The sequence below is a fragment of the Parasteatoda tepidariorum genome, chromosome 2 (assembly GCF_982258835.1).
Source record: "Parasteatoda tepidariorum strain Cologne lab strain chromosome 2, Ptep-v5.0, whole genome shotgun sequence".
Lineage (NCBI taxonomy): Eukaryota > Metazoa > Arthropoda > Arachnida > Araneae > Theridiidae > Parasteatoda > Parasteatoda tepidariorum.
In genome coordinates this window covers 90,476,794-90,494,083 of record NC_141756.1, presented here as the reverse complement: position 1 = coordinate 90,494,083, position 17,290 = coordinate 90,476,794, and the positions used below count along the sequence as shown (strand labels likewise).

The window sequence follows — 17,290 nt, the reverse complement described above, 5'->3', positions numbered from 1 at the left end:
CATCAAAACAGTTTTGTTTTTAAATGAGAAATTAGTTGTTTTCTTAATTGTTTTCGTTTCTGAATAACAATTTCGATTTACCGATAAGAGAACAGCTTCGCGTTGTTCTAAAAATGTAATGAATTGTTCGTATGACGGAACTTCTTTTGTTTTTTGTATTAATTCGAAGTTCTTTCGAGTTTCTTTATCTAATTTGTTAAGCATTATGTTTTGAAGAAAAATGTCAAATAAATCGTTTCGCTCATATTTTAACACTTTTAAAGCTCGTAAATTCTTTTGAATGCAATCTATCATTGCACGAATTTCTGTTGCATTTTCACGTTCTATATTTTTAAAATTTAGGATGGAATCATCAACGATTAATCTTTTATTATCGTAACGTGAATCGAGTGCTTCATATAATGAAGAAAATGTGTCAAATGTGGAAGCAAATTCTTTTACTTCATTTGAGAGACATGAGTTTAAATAATAAAGATTTTGCGACTGAGTGAGTCGATCATTAGAGGTGATCAAGTCATCAAACTGATTTTTAAAGGTACTATAGTGTTCATATCTTCCCCGGAATGTTGGAAGTATAATAGGTGGAATTTTTGTGTTAGTTATATTTTCAGTTTGATTACTTTGTTTAACATCGTTTACAGTTGATAAAGTTTCTTTTTTAGAATCAATTATAAGTTTGAGGCTTACCTCCAAATCTTCTAGACGAGATTCGCATTGTTCGATTTCTTTTTCGAATTCCTCTAATTCTTGATCAGTTATTTTTTCAACACCGAAAGAATGCACTCTCAATTCATCAAGCTTAGTTTGTAATTGTTCGACTTTTTTCAATTTCACTTCAAGTATGGTATTAATAGGAATATCTTCAGATATACTATCGACAAAGGTTTGTATTCGAGTAATATTTCCTTTCAAGGAAGTTTTTGCTTTATTTAGTTTCGCTATTGTATCCATAGTTGTAGTTTGATTCGAGCGCTCCGTGTGCTCGACGTGCCAGACAATGTCGGCCTAAAACCAACACGCTTGATATTTTAGTAAATAACGACGGACCACCAGCTGCACTTTTTGTTTTTTTATTAATGACAACAACATTAAATATAAACAACAACAACAGCTGGAGATATTGTGGATTTCGAAAGGGTTTAAGAGATATTTATCCACATCTAATGTTTATCGAGTCTCATAGGAGAAGTGATGATTTAATCTCCTTCCACTAGGGAATGGCGCGCATGCGCCAACATGTACGTTAAATAATTAAGTACAACTCTCGTATATAATGATTCATACTTTGATTGTTAGAATACATAATGATAAGAAAGAAATGTTAATTAGATTTACTATTAATACTGGAAGCATGAGCTTTAATATTAGTGAAAATTTGCATGATTTAGGAATTATTTATCATTAAGACAAATTGAGATTAAGCAACCACTTTTTGACTGAATCGAAAGGGGAAAAAATATGCACAATGTGCAGTAGAATTAAGTGATGTTTATAAAAGCTATGGATGTAAATTTGAAACTTTATGTCTAAAACAAATTTGTTCTGATATTGAGCAGGCTTCATACGGCCCTTGGGTCAAAGAATTACAAAGGATTAGTATTAAGTTAAGTGATTTAGAAAGCGAAATTAGCAATGTTGATGCGTTTGAACTGCACAATGGGCTATTGGTGACGATTTGGGAAACATCCCTGAGGATGATCCGAAGATATGCCATCACAATTTTGATACTGTGCCAAAGGGAAGGCTTTGCTTGAGAGCTGCTATGGTAGCTTGAAAAGACCTGCTTGAAAAGTCGAGAATTTGAGGTAGAGCAGTTTTACGATGACTGATACCGTGCACCCTCAGTCCCTACACAGACCGATCAAAGTAGTCACGATCCCGCTGACTGACCGTGGCCAGTGATGCTTGACTGTTCTGCTGTGAACCATGCCTTTAGGATCAGTCCATTGCGGGACCCAATGTTGATGAAGAAATCAAGTTATCGATAGGAACAGGAAAAAACATTAAATCTTTTTAAGAATACGATTCACGTTTATTCAAAGGAGAGATACGAAATTTCATTACCCTAGGTTTTAGGTAAATAGATTTCGTCAGAAAATAAAAACATTGCTCTCAAAATGTGCTTTAAGTACGAAACTATTTCTTTATTCCTATTGAACTCATGTTGTTTCACGTTTATTGAGTGGTAAAGTCAAAAGTAATAGTAGTTTGACTATTTCCTGTTTCCTCCACGCTTTTGTTACTCATAGTCTCATTCTCGCAGAAATAATGTTACTTGTATTTCAAAGAGAAAATGCGACTTCATGTATCGGTCGTTATAATTGTAAGTTTGTTGTATTACGGAGAGGAGCATTGTATTAAAGAGCGTAGCCTATATATATATATATATATATATATAGAATCTTTTAGTGCGTCTAATAATTAGCCAGGGACTGTATATATATCTTCCTAGAGACTATTTTTTGGGAATAGTGAGGAAAAATAAATCACGTAATTTTGCTGATTTTCCTTCAGGTATAACGAAAATAAAAAAATAAAGTTGTGGCAAATAAATTAGTTATTGAAGTTGTGGCAAATAATGTATAGCGGATATTGTTTAATTGCCATTAAACAACTAGCACTAAAAAATGGAGTTACATATTTATTATAAGACAATTAATCGTTTGACAGTGATTGCGTAGTGAATATGATTTGTCTTCTGACAGAGAATATGATTTTATTTGCATTCTTTTTTGATCGCAAAAATATGTTCAGCTATCATCTGCTGTCCTTCTCAACAACATTCTCCAGTAAATCCAACAGAGCTGAAATCTGTAGATTCAATTCATCTTTGAAAGAGTGACTAGTCTTCTGCTCCAGAATTCGTGACTTTAATTCTGCGACTGTATTTAGGGACAGGGGTGAGGACCACATTACGATTTCTTTCTCGTTATTCCACTCAGCATCAGTTAGTGATTGCTTTAAGATTAGATCCTTTTTAATTCCTTTCTCAGACAGTATAAGTTCATTTTTGTATTGCTTCACTTCATTGATATTATCAAAAGATGCATTCAAAAGTAAGGTGGCACTTTCTAGAAAACTTTTACTCAGTGCATACTCTATACAACTACGACAAATAAGTCGAAATTCTGCAACGTTTTCAAGAGAAGACAAGTTGTAGTTTATAAATTTTTGTAACACATCGCCTTCTCTTTTTGATACAATGAACGGCATGTCTATGAATCGCTTGAAAAAATAATTATCCAATTCTCGCAAAAAGTCTGCTTTAAATTGTTGAATTTCCTCTCCCGTCTGGAAATACCAATTCAGAAACTGGTCCACATGCTCATAATTGGACAAAAATATTAATGTCAAATAGATAACATGTGGAGATGATATTGTTTTCTTAAAGGTTTCAACTCGCACAGATTGATATACCCATCTCAAGAAGGACTCAGCTGCTTGGATGTTACCATCACATATCCACTCAATACAAATATGCCAATCACTAAATCTAATAAGCCACGATAATATCAGCCTATCTCGCTCTATTTGCTCTATAAGACTGGTTTTATGGGGATAACATTCTGCTGGCAAGGTAGATTTTGATAATAACACGTGAAGCGAATTTAGATTGCTTAGATTGCTTGAATAAATAGCACGATTGAATTCAGGCCGACCAAACATAAAGCAAATAAATGCTTTAATCTCTTCTTTGGAAGCATCGTTTATCATCCTAACAGCCATGTTCAGATTTTCTAATTCCAGCAACTGCAACAACACTTCAACGCAAAAAAATTTATTTTTTAGAAATGATTGTCTTAGTCTTAATGGACTGGCACTCCATATTTCTTTCAGAATCATTACTTCATTTCCCATTTTACTCATCTTAAAACTAATATTCAGCATTATAGATGAATAAATGTCTTCTTGAAGATTATCCAATAGTTCAAAAATAGTGGACAAGAATATTCTTTGATATGGCCAACTTTCGAACAAAAACACTAATACGCGAGAATGATTCCGAAAAAATTCGTTCATTTGAGTTATACGATGGACATAAGATAATAAAAAACATAAAACATCTAAAGCTTCTGAAGAATCCTGATATGGGGAATGATCTAGAAAATCAATAAATCGAGTAGCTTGCAAAAGCCACTTACTCAAATGATCGTTTTTCTCCTGTTCCGACAATTTCTTCCAAAAATACTTTAGGGCAACTTTGTTACCAATTCGTATAGAGCAAGCAATCATATTTACATCAATACTAAACTTATCATCGTATATGTTTTCGTAATCTTTGAGTCTAGTTAGAAAACTCCCTAAATTATTCTCGAGGACACATGTCCAATATGTTATCAAATCATCACTGTGCATTCTAAAGCTGTTTCTAAATTGTTCTGGAATTTTCTCCCACAAAATTGAAGCATATTCCCCTAAACAGTGAGAGCAGGCTATCTCATACAAATCGCAAATATCTAAGCTTTCTAAGCTTCCATTATCGAATAGTTCCGTAAGGGATTTCACTATGTCTACTGTCCCCTCAACTGTCCAATAAATTGTACCACGCTTCATGCAATACTCACAAAGTTTTCTTTGATATCCTGTCCATCTACAGAAACTACGAAGCGCTTTCAACCACTGCCACTTAATGGGTCGAATAACGTATGAGATTTCGGTCTTCAGCGATGAGGGCAAAGAGCTATCGAACAATTTGTTTAATATTCTTCTCTCCAACTCAGCCGTATCTCTGCTATAGTTTGAGAACGAAGACAAGAAAGAAGATGTTATTTCATGCCTTACATCAGGTGCCGTCCATAGCCCAATTGCAATCGACACTGATGTAATACGCTGCAGGGGAGGAGGTTCAGAAAACTTGTTTATGAAGACGATTTCAGTCGATTCTGTTTTCGTTGTTTTGAGTGTCCAACTTCTAGATCTCTTTTCTTTACGGACGCCATCTGTAAAATGCAATTCGAGATTTAGTTTTGAATTAAAGATTCGAATAAAAAGAGTTTAAAGAACGTAATGCATACATCGATTCAAAGTCATACATTTAATCTACATATTACTAGTTAAGGAGAAATGAAGTATTGTTAACAATACTTGCGCTATGTCTAATGCAATTTAGCAATTTTTTCTTTTAAATGCAAATTGGTATAATTTATTTTAAATTTAAGATATTTTTCAAAAATCCGTTATTGAATACATTTCTGAGTACCAATTATTAACTACTTCTTTGTGGTTAATTTCGTGTAATTCAATCAACTGGTAATTGCAGGAGGCATAAAATATGACGTATATTGATATATACGTAAGATATCTCTATATTTTGTTTGAACTTGCAGTATGATGAAAGATTTTAGCTATGGACATTTCATAAAAAGTGATAAGCATTAAGAAATCTTATTAATCGCATTTAGTTAGACTAAATGCTGTTAATACATTTTAATAATTTAAAAAAAAAAGAAGTTGAAGTCAATGAACTATGCACATTTGTTTTCAGAATGACTTAATTTTGGTAAGAAATTCAGAGAAAATACGTTTTAGTGTCTGATTTTGTCACTATAAATATAGCCTGCACTAATTGATTATCATATTTAAGTTCACTCCCTTGAACTATTAATAAGTTATTCAGTGTGATTCGTTTTACCTTCTTTTTTGCGCACTATGCAGAGCGATTGGTGTAGAAACATTTAAATGGGAAGATTAATGTTTATATGTGGTTAACGTGCGTGACTGAAGCATGCGTATCGTAAAATTTCATTCATATTTTTTCCGCTGAGAGCCAAATGTTAATCCTTTTTTTAATTATGAAATAACGATGTTTCCTTTTAAGTCATCTGAAAATTTACTCGTAATTTAGCAAAGAGATTCGAATAAACATTATATTTAACGAATGTTGAGTTTTATAAAATCATGTTTCTGATAAAATGAGGTTATACATTTGCCTTTTTTTAAAAACATTTTTTAGTAAGTTCATTGAATAATTGATACAATTTTATTACATATATGTATAAATTGATATGGAATAATATATTTAATAATTATCAAGCAATTATTACTTAAATGAAAAAAAAAGAGCTATAAAATCTATTATTAAATCGAATAAAATTGTAATATCATCTAAGATTATGTTTAACCGTGTTTTAATATTCTATGTCCCTACCAAGAGAATAGAATCGTGCCAAGATTTTTAAACATCTTAAAATGAAAGTAAAAAAAGTATTGGAATTTTTGAATCGCTCATTTTTTGCCGAGCGAAATCTAACTCAATGCAATTTTTCGATCGCTTTTTTCGGTGGTTATCACAACGAATTTCCGACGAACGAAATTTTAAAAATCCCAATATTTTTATTTCGAGGGCCGGGATAGCCTGGTCGGTAGGGCGCTGGGCCCATATCCAAGAGGTCGTGGGTTCGATCCTCGCCGGCCGAAGACTCCCCGTGTAGTAAATGGTGACTGATGCACGTTGAATCTGTCGAGTCTCAAAGTCCTCCATGTTCCCACAACAAATCAATACCTCTGGGGGTACTGATCCAGGAGTTTCCTTGTCTTCTGGATTGGTTCAAAATTACAAGGCTACGGAGTTGAACGTAAGTAGTCGTAAACCCATGAAATTGGGTTGGCTGTTCAACGACGGTTATAAAATAAAATATTTTTATTTCGACAAAATTATGATATGTGAATTTCAAATTTTAGTAATCACTTGTAAAGCTCTTTATTTATGTTTAGTTTATAGTTAATCTAAGTGACTTTTTGGTCGTGTTTTACGAGGTTATTATTGGATTTCCACGTGTTTCTTAAAATCATGATCCTTTTAATGCATACATTATAACCACATTTGACATCTTAAAAAAAAGTATTTATCACACAAAATATTCTTTTTCTGAATTGAGAAAATTGTACTACTTATGAAAATTGTAATGCACAAATCTGAAACGCGAATACTGACACTATTGAAGAGCTTAGTGGAAGAACCAGGTAAGTGACATTCTTAGGGGTGCTTAAGATTCTGTGAAAATTATAAGGTGGTTGTTTCAATATGGGTAAGTTAAATGTAGCAGAATTTTTTTGCTTACACTTTAATCTAAACATAATCCATCTTATTTTATTTTATAACCGTCGTTAAACAGTCGTCGCACTTTTGGGTTTACGCCTACTAATATTCAACTCCGTAACTTAGCAATTTTTAATCCAACACAAAACAAAAGAGCTCCTGGATCGAACTAGCTATCGTGGAAAACTTATTGATGAAACTTAACCGCAATTGCCTTATATGAAGTAGAAAACAACAAAAACCGCTTTGGTTAATCTGATGGCAAGAGAACTTTAACCCATGATCCTCTTCCACTGAGGATATTTTACGTCAGCACTGTGGTAGATGCGAGCTTGGTGTGGAATTCATATAGATTAATAACTACATCACTTGAAGCGATGCTATTTCTCGCGGCCTGCTTATAGTCAAAATTCACACACACACACACACACTCACAAATATATATATATATATATATATATATATATATATATATATATATATATATATATATATATATATATACATATATATATATATATATATATATATATATATATATATACATATATATATATATATATATATATATATATATATATATATATATATATATATATATATATATATATATATATATATATATATATATATATATATATATATATATATATATATATATATATATATATATATCCCTTTCAATAGTCATACTTATTTCCACAGTATCGATATTAAAACTGCGTGTAGTTTTAATACTATTATTTAATATTTGGTGATTATTTAAAGTGCACTGACATAACGAATGAAAAATAATTAAATATGAAAGTGCGTGCAACAAGCACTTTTCTTGATCAAATTGAACTGTAAGCAAGTCAAATATCACACTCATATTGGATACAAACTTTAAATGTCGATGTTTCGGTTACATTTTAAATTAAGTTGAAGTGTTTTTTACCATTTTTATTATCTTTTTACAAGGGCCTATTATATTACATTCTTGTATTAACACTTCTTGTCTTCGAGAGCTGTAAAATAAGTTAAAAATTTTAATCTAAAATTTAAATTTAAACTTTTTAAATATAATGGATGTGTTAAACAATGTAACTTCTATTAATCTTGTAGAAATATGAAAATTTACAAAAAAAAAATTATGGATACTTTTTTTTGCGATTAATAAGCTGACGAAAAAAAAATTTGCCAATATACGGTTTTAAAGCGCATAAGATTTTATTCAAATACATTAAGTCTAATTAAGTAAAGAATATTCCTAAATGATGCTTTTAATAAATATTTATCATCCTTTTTACGCATAGAACTACACATTTGTGATTGAGATTTTTTTTTGCTGAGTTTTGTTGAAAAGAATTTGTTTAAAATCTGGTGTATCATTATCAGGGACATAAATTAAATAAATATCATAATTGAGAGTCTTGAGAAGAAAGCCTTCAGAAACTATATTAGGCTTCACCGTTTAAATGTGAATATATATTTTAAAAAAAAGGTTCCTCAAAATTTCAGTATTGAAAAATACATAAAATAAATGAAGAAATGATTTACATTACATATGATTTATTTTTATTATTATGTGTCTTTTATTGATTGCTTTAAGAAAAGTTTTCATCTTCAAGGTTTAAGGAAATTTAAATGGTTTTTCTACATAACATATATCTCAGTCAGGCATATGCCTTGAATATATGTTCAAGTACAAAAATATAAAATCATGAAATATTATTTCAGTATTTTAGAAAAATTAAAAGTAATTAATTCCAGGTCCATCTGTCTGAAAAATACCACATAACCACTAAAGAATGACTTTCCAGAAACTAAAAATTCCTCTTTGACCATATTTCATATTTGTGTAAAATACTTTAATAAATACAATGTCATGAGAGAACTTAATAAAAAATATAAGTTTTCGCATAGTTAATTACTGCTGCTCGAAGATTTTCATTTCTCTTCACTTATTTAAATTTTTTTAACTGAGTAGTTGAATTTTATGACTGTATGGATTCATCAATAAAGAATATTCTAGAAAGAAATGCAAAGAACCATTTATAATGTCATATGTTTGGTTCATGAAGTACAAACTTTTTACAAGCCTAGCAGATAGAACAATTTACACTTTTTAATTACCATCTAATATATCTATTAAAAAAAATTTATTTTCACAAAATGCATCATTTTTTATTTTAAACTTCGTTTCAACTTTAAACTTTGTTTTGTTTCAATATGAGAGCAAAAGTGGAGTTCTCATACTTAATATGCAAAGAAAACGCATGAAAGCTAAATTAATATTTAATTTTTTTAGTTCTTATACTTTTTTCATTTTATAATAAATAAATGGCTTAAAATAAAATACTATTTTTATATTCAAATATAGTACTATTAGGCCCCATAACTATTAAAAGTCCCATGCAATTTTTTCGAAATAGTTGACCTTATAACTACTTAACTTTAATTCCGAGAGTGACTGTCTACTTCAACTTTTAAAATTTCAATTGTAGGCCTAATTGTTTAACACATCCTTAAAAAAATTGATTTTTAAGATAAGCAGTAAAAAAAATTTATTGCATTGATTTTTTAAATAGTTTTTACTAATCTTATAATATTTTTTGCAACCTAAAAGCTATAACCGTTTTCTTACGCGTAACTTTTTTTAATACCGTGATTAGTATTTTACTTTAATATACTGTGCTACTGTTGTCCACGTCACGAAGTCTGGAGAATAGGTGTTTATTTTTAAGCTCTCGAAAACTGTCAAGTTTTATTGCCATTCTTTGTTTGAAGCAAATATTCCATGCGCTCTAAAATAGGGGCCCATTCTCAAGATTCGGCAGACGTGAATAAGGAAAACAAAAATAACCTGAAAAATACAGGAAAGTATCTTAAGAGAAAATAAAAGTGAAAAACAAAATTAGAAAAATCGCAGTAGCCGAGAGTGAAACAGAGAACGAGTAACTAGACCAACCTGGGCTACATCGCACAAAACAGACGCAGTTAAGCCCGTTATCTAGAATATGATAAGTATTCATGACCTCTTGGAAATGGTCTAGCTTGCAACTGGACATTGAGGAATAAACCACAACAGCAATTGCTTTGCTGAACAAAATTATAAGACTTCGAAACTTGAAGTTACAAAGGTATGAAAAAAATGTACAAAGAGTACAATGAAATAAAAACAATAGAATTTTCGCTGGAATGCTGGTTACTCTGAAACAAAAGGGAATGTAACTGCAAAATTTGACGTGCTGAATTTAAGTAATTTTTTTCGAAATTCTAATTCATTTGAAAGTTTTTGTAATTGTATTTTTCTCTCTCTAATGTTTCAGTCTTTTTGCAATAAGTTACATTCTATTTCATTCTGCAAAAACACGCACTTCGAAACTTGAATTTACAAAATTTAAAGAAAAATGCACAAGAGAATAAATAAAGATTTAACATTCGTTAAATAGTTCAAGAATTTCAACTGTTAAAATTGTAGTAGAAAATACCACGTGGGACTCTCTGCAATTTTGCAGAAATGCATTTGCAGAAAAATCCATTTTCCTGTACGAATTTAAGGCAATTTTTTTTTTCTGAATTTCTATTTGTTCGAAAGTATTTCCAATTTTAAATGCTGTTTTTAGCTTTTTTTTTTAATTTTTCCTTGCTTAAAGTAATGACTATTGTTTTAGAAAAAAAAGTTTCCCCTTGAGATCTAAATTTTATAAGCTTTCTTTTCTTGATGTAAACTCTAATAAGAAAATAAATAATAAAAGTTTAGTTGATTAGATGTTGCCAGGCATAAATTTTAGCATTTGTATTGAACTTTTTAGGCTATATAAAAGGCTCAAGAGAAGAAAAAAAAAACAGTTTCCTATTTGATTTGTTATGTGATTTAAAGTAATTGTTACATATTATTATGTGAACATGTTATATATTTTTATCAAGCATAATTACTTCTTATTTATTACTTCTTATCATGCAACTCATTCTGTATTCTTAGTGTATAATTTTTTTCTCAAGTGCAGTTGATTATTTTTTAAATCTAGGTATCCATTCATTTCGTTGTAATTAACATAGTAATAAATTGAGTTTGCATAAAATTATAACAATTGTATAGTTTATAAACAAAATTATCTTTTTTATCGACTTTTAAGGCAAAAAACAAAAACAAAACAATGATGAAAGAGAAACAACCACGGAGCCTTTTAAATTAATAAAAAAAATACATTTAGTTTAAGTTTTACCAATGAGTACTTGATCAAAATACAATCATACATACTTCTTCATGAGCATAATTTAGAAATGGTGTTAAAAATAAAATAAATGCTGCAAATGATCATTCCTTTTCAGCATATTCATGATTATTATCATAACCGACAGGAACATGGTGATTATTAAATATATCTTTACAATAGTCAGAAGCCTTGTATCGCAAATTCTAATAATACTTCTATTTTATACTATATAAAATCTAATTATTTTAATTTGGTACAATATTCCTTGGTTTGGTGTAATTTTTAAACTTCTGTCTGTATAAATAATTACAAATGTTTATCAGTGTTACAATTGGGTTCTTGCATTTTAGGAAGAAGAAGACTTCCTAAAGTCTACCCACACATGTGAGCTATGACGTCAGCTAAGCTTTCTTAACAAAACTGCGCATTAAAGATGAGCTCTAGACATAAGCTAGAATGTTAATTATCGTTAAATTAATTAAATACAGAGTTGTATCGCTCATCAAATTAGTTGAAATATAATTCTTTCTCGTCTATTTTTTTACTTAACTTATTGTTTGTTTATGTATTTTATTCTATATATTTTTGTTTTGAGTACCTGGCAAACTTCCTTGCATAATTACTTTGTTTATGCTTCGTGCCTGTCTTTTTGTTAAGTCCCTGTGTAAATATGTAGTGCAAAAAATTTAAAATGCGTCACTTAAAAGAGTTGATAATTGACAGGCTTGGCTTACTCGAAATAAAATAGAAAGAACAGTTGCTATCAGAAATGCCACGTTTAAGCACCCAATAAGGATCGAGATACCCACATTACGTCACTTGCTAGTAAGCTATTGCTAATATACGACAATATTGATGACGAATGGAATACAAATAGAATACAAATAATACAACATTCAGTGATGTATTTCATCACAGAAGGTGCTGCATAAAAGGTTATGATAAGAATATAAACATGATTCTCGCAACATGATTAGAATATAAATGAAACAAAATTAATATCTTTATTTTTGCCTAAAACACTTTGTACTTGACTTTAAATACGAAGCATATATGTACATTTTTTTAAACATGATTTTGCTTTTTCTCTAGGAGATTTTGAAAGAAAAATATGTCCAAACGTCTAAAAAAAAAATGTGTTTGTACAAACACTGTGTTCCAAGCTGCTTTGTTTTTACTTTTTATCATACATAGTACAGTACAGTAAAATATATCAAATTAATCACTCTAGTATGTTGAACACCTATCTAGGTGTCAAAGGTGGTTTTACGAGGGTTATTTATCAGGTTCTCAAGTAAGTTAACAAGAATCGTATTTATCTCATGTATTAAAAGCAACTAAAATCTTTGTAACCTCATCACTTGCTTATCTTGAACCCTGAAATAAGTCAAGTTTGTCTAGGAAAGTTATTCCTAATAAAATTTCTGAAGAAATTTTTTATGACATTAGTTTAACTATTTGAAATTTACTCATTTGATGAAATTATATAAAAAGGTAACATATACCTTTCTTGTGAATTGATAATATAGAAAACTATTAAGGGGTTTTAAAAGTAGCTGAATTTTAAGTACATATAACAACATCGATTTCAAGATGCTGAAATTAATGTAATGTTAAAGTTTAGTGGGGTATGTTTGAATCAACTATATTAACCTTCGTCTATCAAACAGTACCTTAATATGGAATCAAGTTAACAAGTCTTACATACTACTGAATTGATATTTAATATTATTAGTGGTAGTTACGTCACATTACTCCCCTTCCAGAATTTTTATCTGTGATAGAAATGGATGAATGAATACCACTAATCGATTAATGCTGTTTTATTTATTAATCAATTTTTTAATTTATATCATTTCGCAAATTATTATTATTATTTTTTTCATTTTCATTAGTTAGCTGGGAGAAACTCACTTACTACACCGAATTTTTGACAGCTGTTTTGTGTGCAGGTCAACTGCTTAATCGGGACAATCTATCGTTGTCGCCGAGTTTATGACGCGTCTGAAGGTCATCAGTGTGGGGAGTTTATTATCGACTATGGCAGGGGTGGCGAACCTTTATGCACCAACGTGCCATATTTTCTAAAAAAAAAATTTATGTTGTCATAGACGTGCCGACAAATAGTTTTGCCTTAATTGTTCAGTCTTTTGTGAATTTTAATTTAATTGTTATTATGCTTCATATCGGAACTTCATGATCGGTAGCGTGCCCAAAATATTGTGTCGCGTGCCATAAATGGCACTCGTGCCATTGGTTCGCCATCCCTGGACTATGGCATCTTTCTTTTCTCAACGGGTACCTCTACATAAAACAAATTAACAAGTCTCATATACTACTGAATTGGTATTTAATATTATTAGTGGTAGTTATACCACATTTTCTTATTACATTAGGTACTAGTGTACTGATATTTTAAGAAATTTATTTCTAATAAATACCTGGCATACTTCACTGACAAAGTATACGTATTTGTATTTTAAACTAATTAGTTTAATTATAAATCTATATCACTAATTATAATTCATTCCGGCTATTAATCATCCGGCTATTAGGATTCACGGGGCATTTGATTTAAAAATATTTTATGTCATAAAAGAAACTAAATGCATCTTTATTTTGATTGGTAACAGGAACAGACAAGATATAAATGCATAACACGAGCAACGTGAATAACATGAAAAATATAAAAATAGCATAACGTATTGCTTTTATGCTCTTCCAACATAACCATATGTAAAAGGATTAAAAAGTTTTGAGAAAAAACCTATTTCAATACTTACACACCTGCATAAGCTATTTTATTTGAAATAAATATTAAATATAAATGTTAAATTCTCTTTTCAAGTACTGGAAGTATAAAATAACTGCATCGGAAGTTTAACAAAAGATAACAATGTTTTATTAAAAAAACTATACGCGGGTGTTTCAGGATTGAAAAAATTGTAGGCATTTAGTTTTCTAAACAGAAAAAAAAAAAAAAATAGAAAGACTGTAAAATATGCAATAATCGTAGCTTTTAAGAAATACATTTTTATAATTTGCATAAAACCATGTTTTGCAAGAAGAAAAAAATGTTTTTAAAAATAACAATTAATAAAAATAAATGATAAGCGGGAGCAATTTGTGCAACTTTTTCAAAGAAGTTTTGAAGTTTTTTGAAAAAGTGCCTAAAACTAGATTTTTTTAATTTTTTTTTATTTTCCTAAACTCGTCGCAATCGCTGATGTATTCCAACTTTGATGACGCAAATGTTATTAAATCAACAAATCAAGAATTATAAACTATCTGCATTATTCTTATGAAATTGGACTTATATATCTTAATTATGTAATATTTTGAAATATCACTTTTGACTTCAAGTTCATATTTAATAATTGAAGGCAATTAAGTATTTTGCATTTTACTTCTTATTAAAAAATTGAAATATTATAATATATTTACTTACAAAGCAATTAATCTAATTGTATTTCTTAAATAGTCATAAACTATGTATTCGCAATGTATTCATAAACTATTAAAAAATGAATTGGCATTCCCGATTGTGATGAAATAATGACTTATTTTACCAAAAGCTGTTGTTAAATAATTATATAATCTGCATTATACCTGCATTTTAATAAAAAATTTTAACTTCCGTTCCTTACTTTTTTTCTTAAGCTGGTCTCATTAGCTAGAATATGAAAATAGGGATGAAGGGATTGATTCAGATTTATAACCCATTCATAAACCACGTGTATATTCTAAGTCTACGACTATCACTGCTGATCTCCATAGCCGTCTAACTTTGCAACTAATCCACATGTGCGTTACATGGAGAGGAAAACCACAAAAACCTCTCCTGGATAGCACGATAAGAAAGGGTCCGTCTGCCACGCAGGATATTTTATATCAGCACTGTGGTTGGTGTGATCAAGCAGCAGGATTCGTATCAACCAGCAGCAGCTGGGACTCGAACTTGGTCACCTCATTAAGAGAAACATCATTTTCGATTTTTAGAGGGAAAAAAGTAAATAAAATACGAAAAATGCTCTTCTTTTCCAAAATTAATAAGGAAATGCTTATCTAATTCGCATTACAATTCAGTAAATACCGAAAATAAATCTTCACATTAAGAATTTTTTTATAATAATTCAACTATATATGTACTTACCATCATCATTTCCAATAGCATAACTTCCCATCCTTACAGTTATAACCACGTTCCTCTGAATACACTAAACTATATTTCTTTTCTTGAGGAGAGCCTTGTACTCATAAGACTAACCCCCGTACATTGCAGAGCAGTTCATTCATAGGTGCATATGTTGCCCATTCATCAATGTCCAATAAGAATTGTTCACTTCCTTGAATAACCACACCCTTACTAACTCTCAAATGAATGGTTTCTTATCTACCTTTTCTATTGCTGCATTCCAAAGCAACAGTACTTACTAGTAAATTCACATTCATTCTGAATACTTTTGAGAAGATTACATGGGGAGAATCTTTTCATGGCAAATTCTCAGAAAGTTCATTATTATTTGACTGTGACATTTTTCTTTTTGCAAATTAAACACGAGTAAAATAATTAAACTAATAAGTCATGGAATGCAGAAAAATTAACATCGCATAAGAAATAAAGATTCCTTTTAAAGTTCATTTAAATTCAGTTAATTAATTATTATTGTATTTGATTTTAATTTATTATATTTAATGAGTCGATTAGTATTTGACTGTGAAATTTATTATTTGATCTTAAATAGAAAAAATTAATATCAGCTATCAAAACTAGTTAATTGAAAAACTATTTGCAATATGTAGAATAAAACTAAGCAACTTATAATTTGGCATTTGATTACAGATAATATTTCATTTAATATTTATATAAGAGCCAAATTTGCTAGCAAAAGGCGAATAAAAAAAATGCAAGAGTGGACAAGAAAAAAAAAACAGGATGAAATATCCACACTTTAAAGACAGACGTATCATGATTATTGTTCAAATTCAATAATAAATGATGAATAAAGTTTAATTTTAGTTACTTATCGGGATTATTCTAATGTAATTATGAATTTGAATTTTTTTAAATTATATAACAGATAAAAAAAATTTTCTATAGAAGTTAATGTATAAATTAAATATAATTTAATGCTAATCATTAATTTCAGAATTTGTATACTTGTTTTGTCCTGTCGAAGTTATGTTCACGCGAATCTTTGCTCTGGCGAAGTTTTGTCCGGAGAAGGCTCGACCGTGAAGGTCTGACCCATTACCTTTACCCCAATTAGCGATTCAGAATCTTATCTGTTTAAATAGAGAGAAAAAAATAACTAAACAAAACCATTTCACAATAAACCCCTGTTAAGAAATACGTCGTACTCAATATCCTCTCCCTTTCACCTCAACTCAAAAATCTGAATCGTATCTGGCGTCCACGAACTTCTTTTTTCGCCCTAGGAACCCCATCCAAAAAACTTCTTGACTTGCTATACCAGTTTATATGAAGATGAGTAGAAAAAGACACAAGGGAATTTATCACGTTCACTTAATTATTAAGTCTTTTTAATCAGAAAAAGAACCTTTTAGTTCGAAAATTAATATTAATTTCATATTATTTCATAATGTAATTTAAATTTTGCACCATGTCTTACCATTACTGCAAAATTAATATAGTGCTAAGTAATTAACTTATGATATAGTAACACTATTTTATGGTATAGTAAGTAATTTAGTAAGTTTGAATAGTGCAATACTATGATAGTCAATGTTTAGTTAATTTTTTTGGATCAATTTAATATCCAATAAAAATGATGGAATATCCGTACCACATTATGGCTGAACGTACTGACATCATGGTTCAAGGTTTAACTGAGTTTATTGGGAGTGTACACGGAGGAAAAATTCCAGTAAAATTAGCGCACTTTATGGTAATGACGTTTCTGGTAAAAAAAAAATAAAGAAAGAAAAATATGTATATATATATATATATATATATATATATATATATATATATATATATATATATATATATATATATATATATATATATATATATATATATATATAT

The 17,290-nt window shown here is 29.6% G+C and overlaps 1 protein-coding gene across 2 annotated transcripts in view; it reads right to left on the bottom strand.

The window, feature by feature from the left end:
* The window catches only part of LOC107449664 (blastula protease 10), a 54,322-nt gene extending 38,775 nt beyond the window's left edge, over positions 1–15,547 (bottom strand). The window contains exons 1-2 of one of the 2 annotated variants that reach the window (XM_043049065.3): positions 15,395–15,547; positions 2,622–4,940 (exon numbers count right to left, since the gene is read on the bottom strand). In XM_043049065.3, the coding sequence (XP_042904999.1) occupies positions 2,758–4,940; positions 15,395–15,425 (2,214 nt within the window). In that variant the 5' untranslated portion in view covers positions 15,426–15,547 and the 3' untranslated portion in view covers positions 2,622–2,757. Of the gene's footprint in view, positions 1–2,621; positions 4,941–15,394 lie in introns of those variants that run through there. The other variant, XM_087157711.1, reaches the window with a different exon arrangement.
* Positions 15,548–17,290: the final 1,743 nt, after the last annotated feature.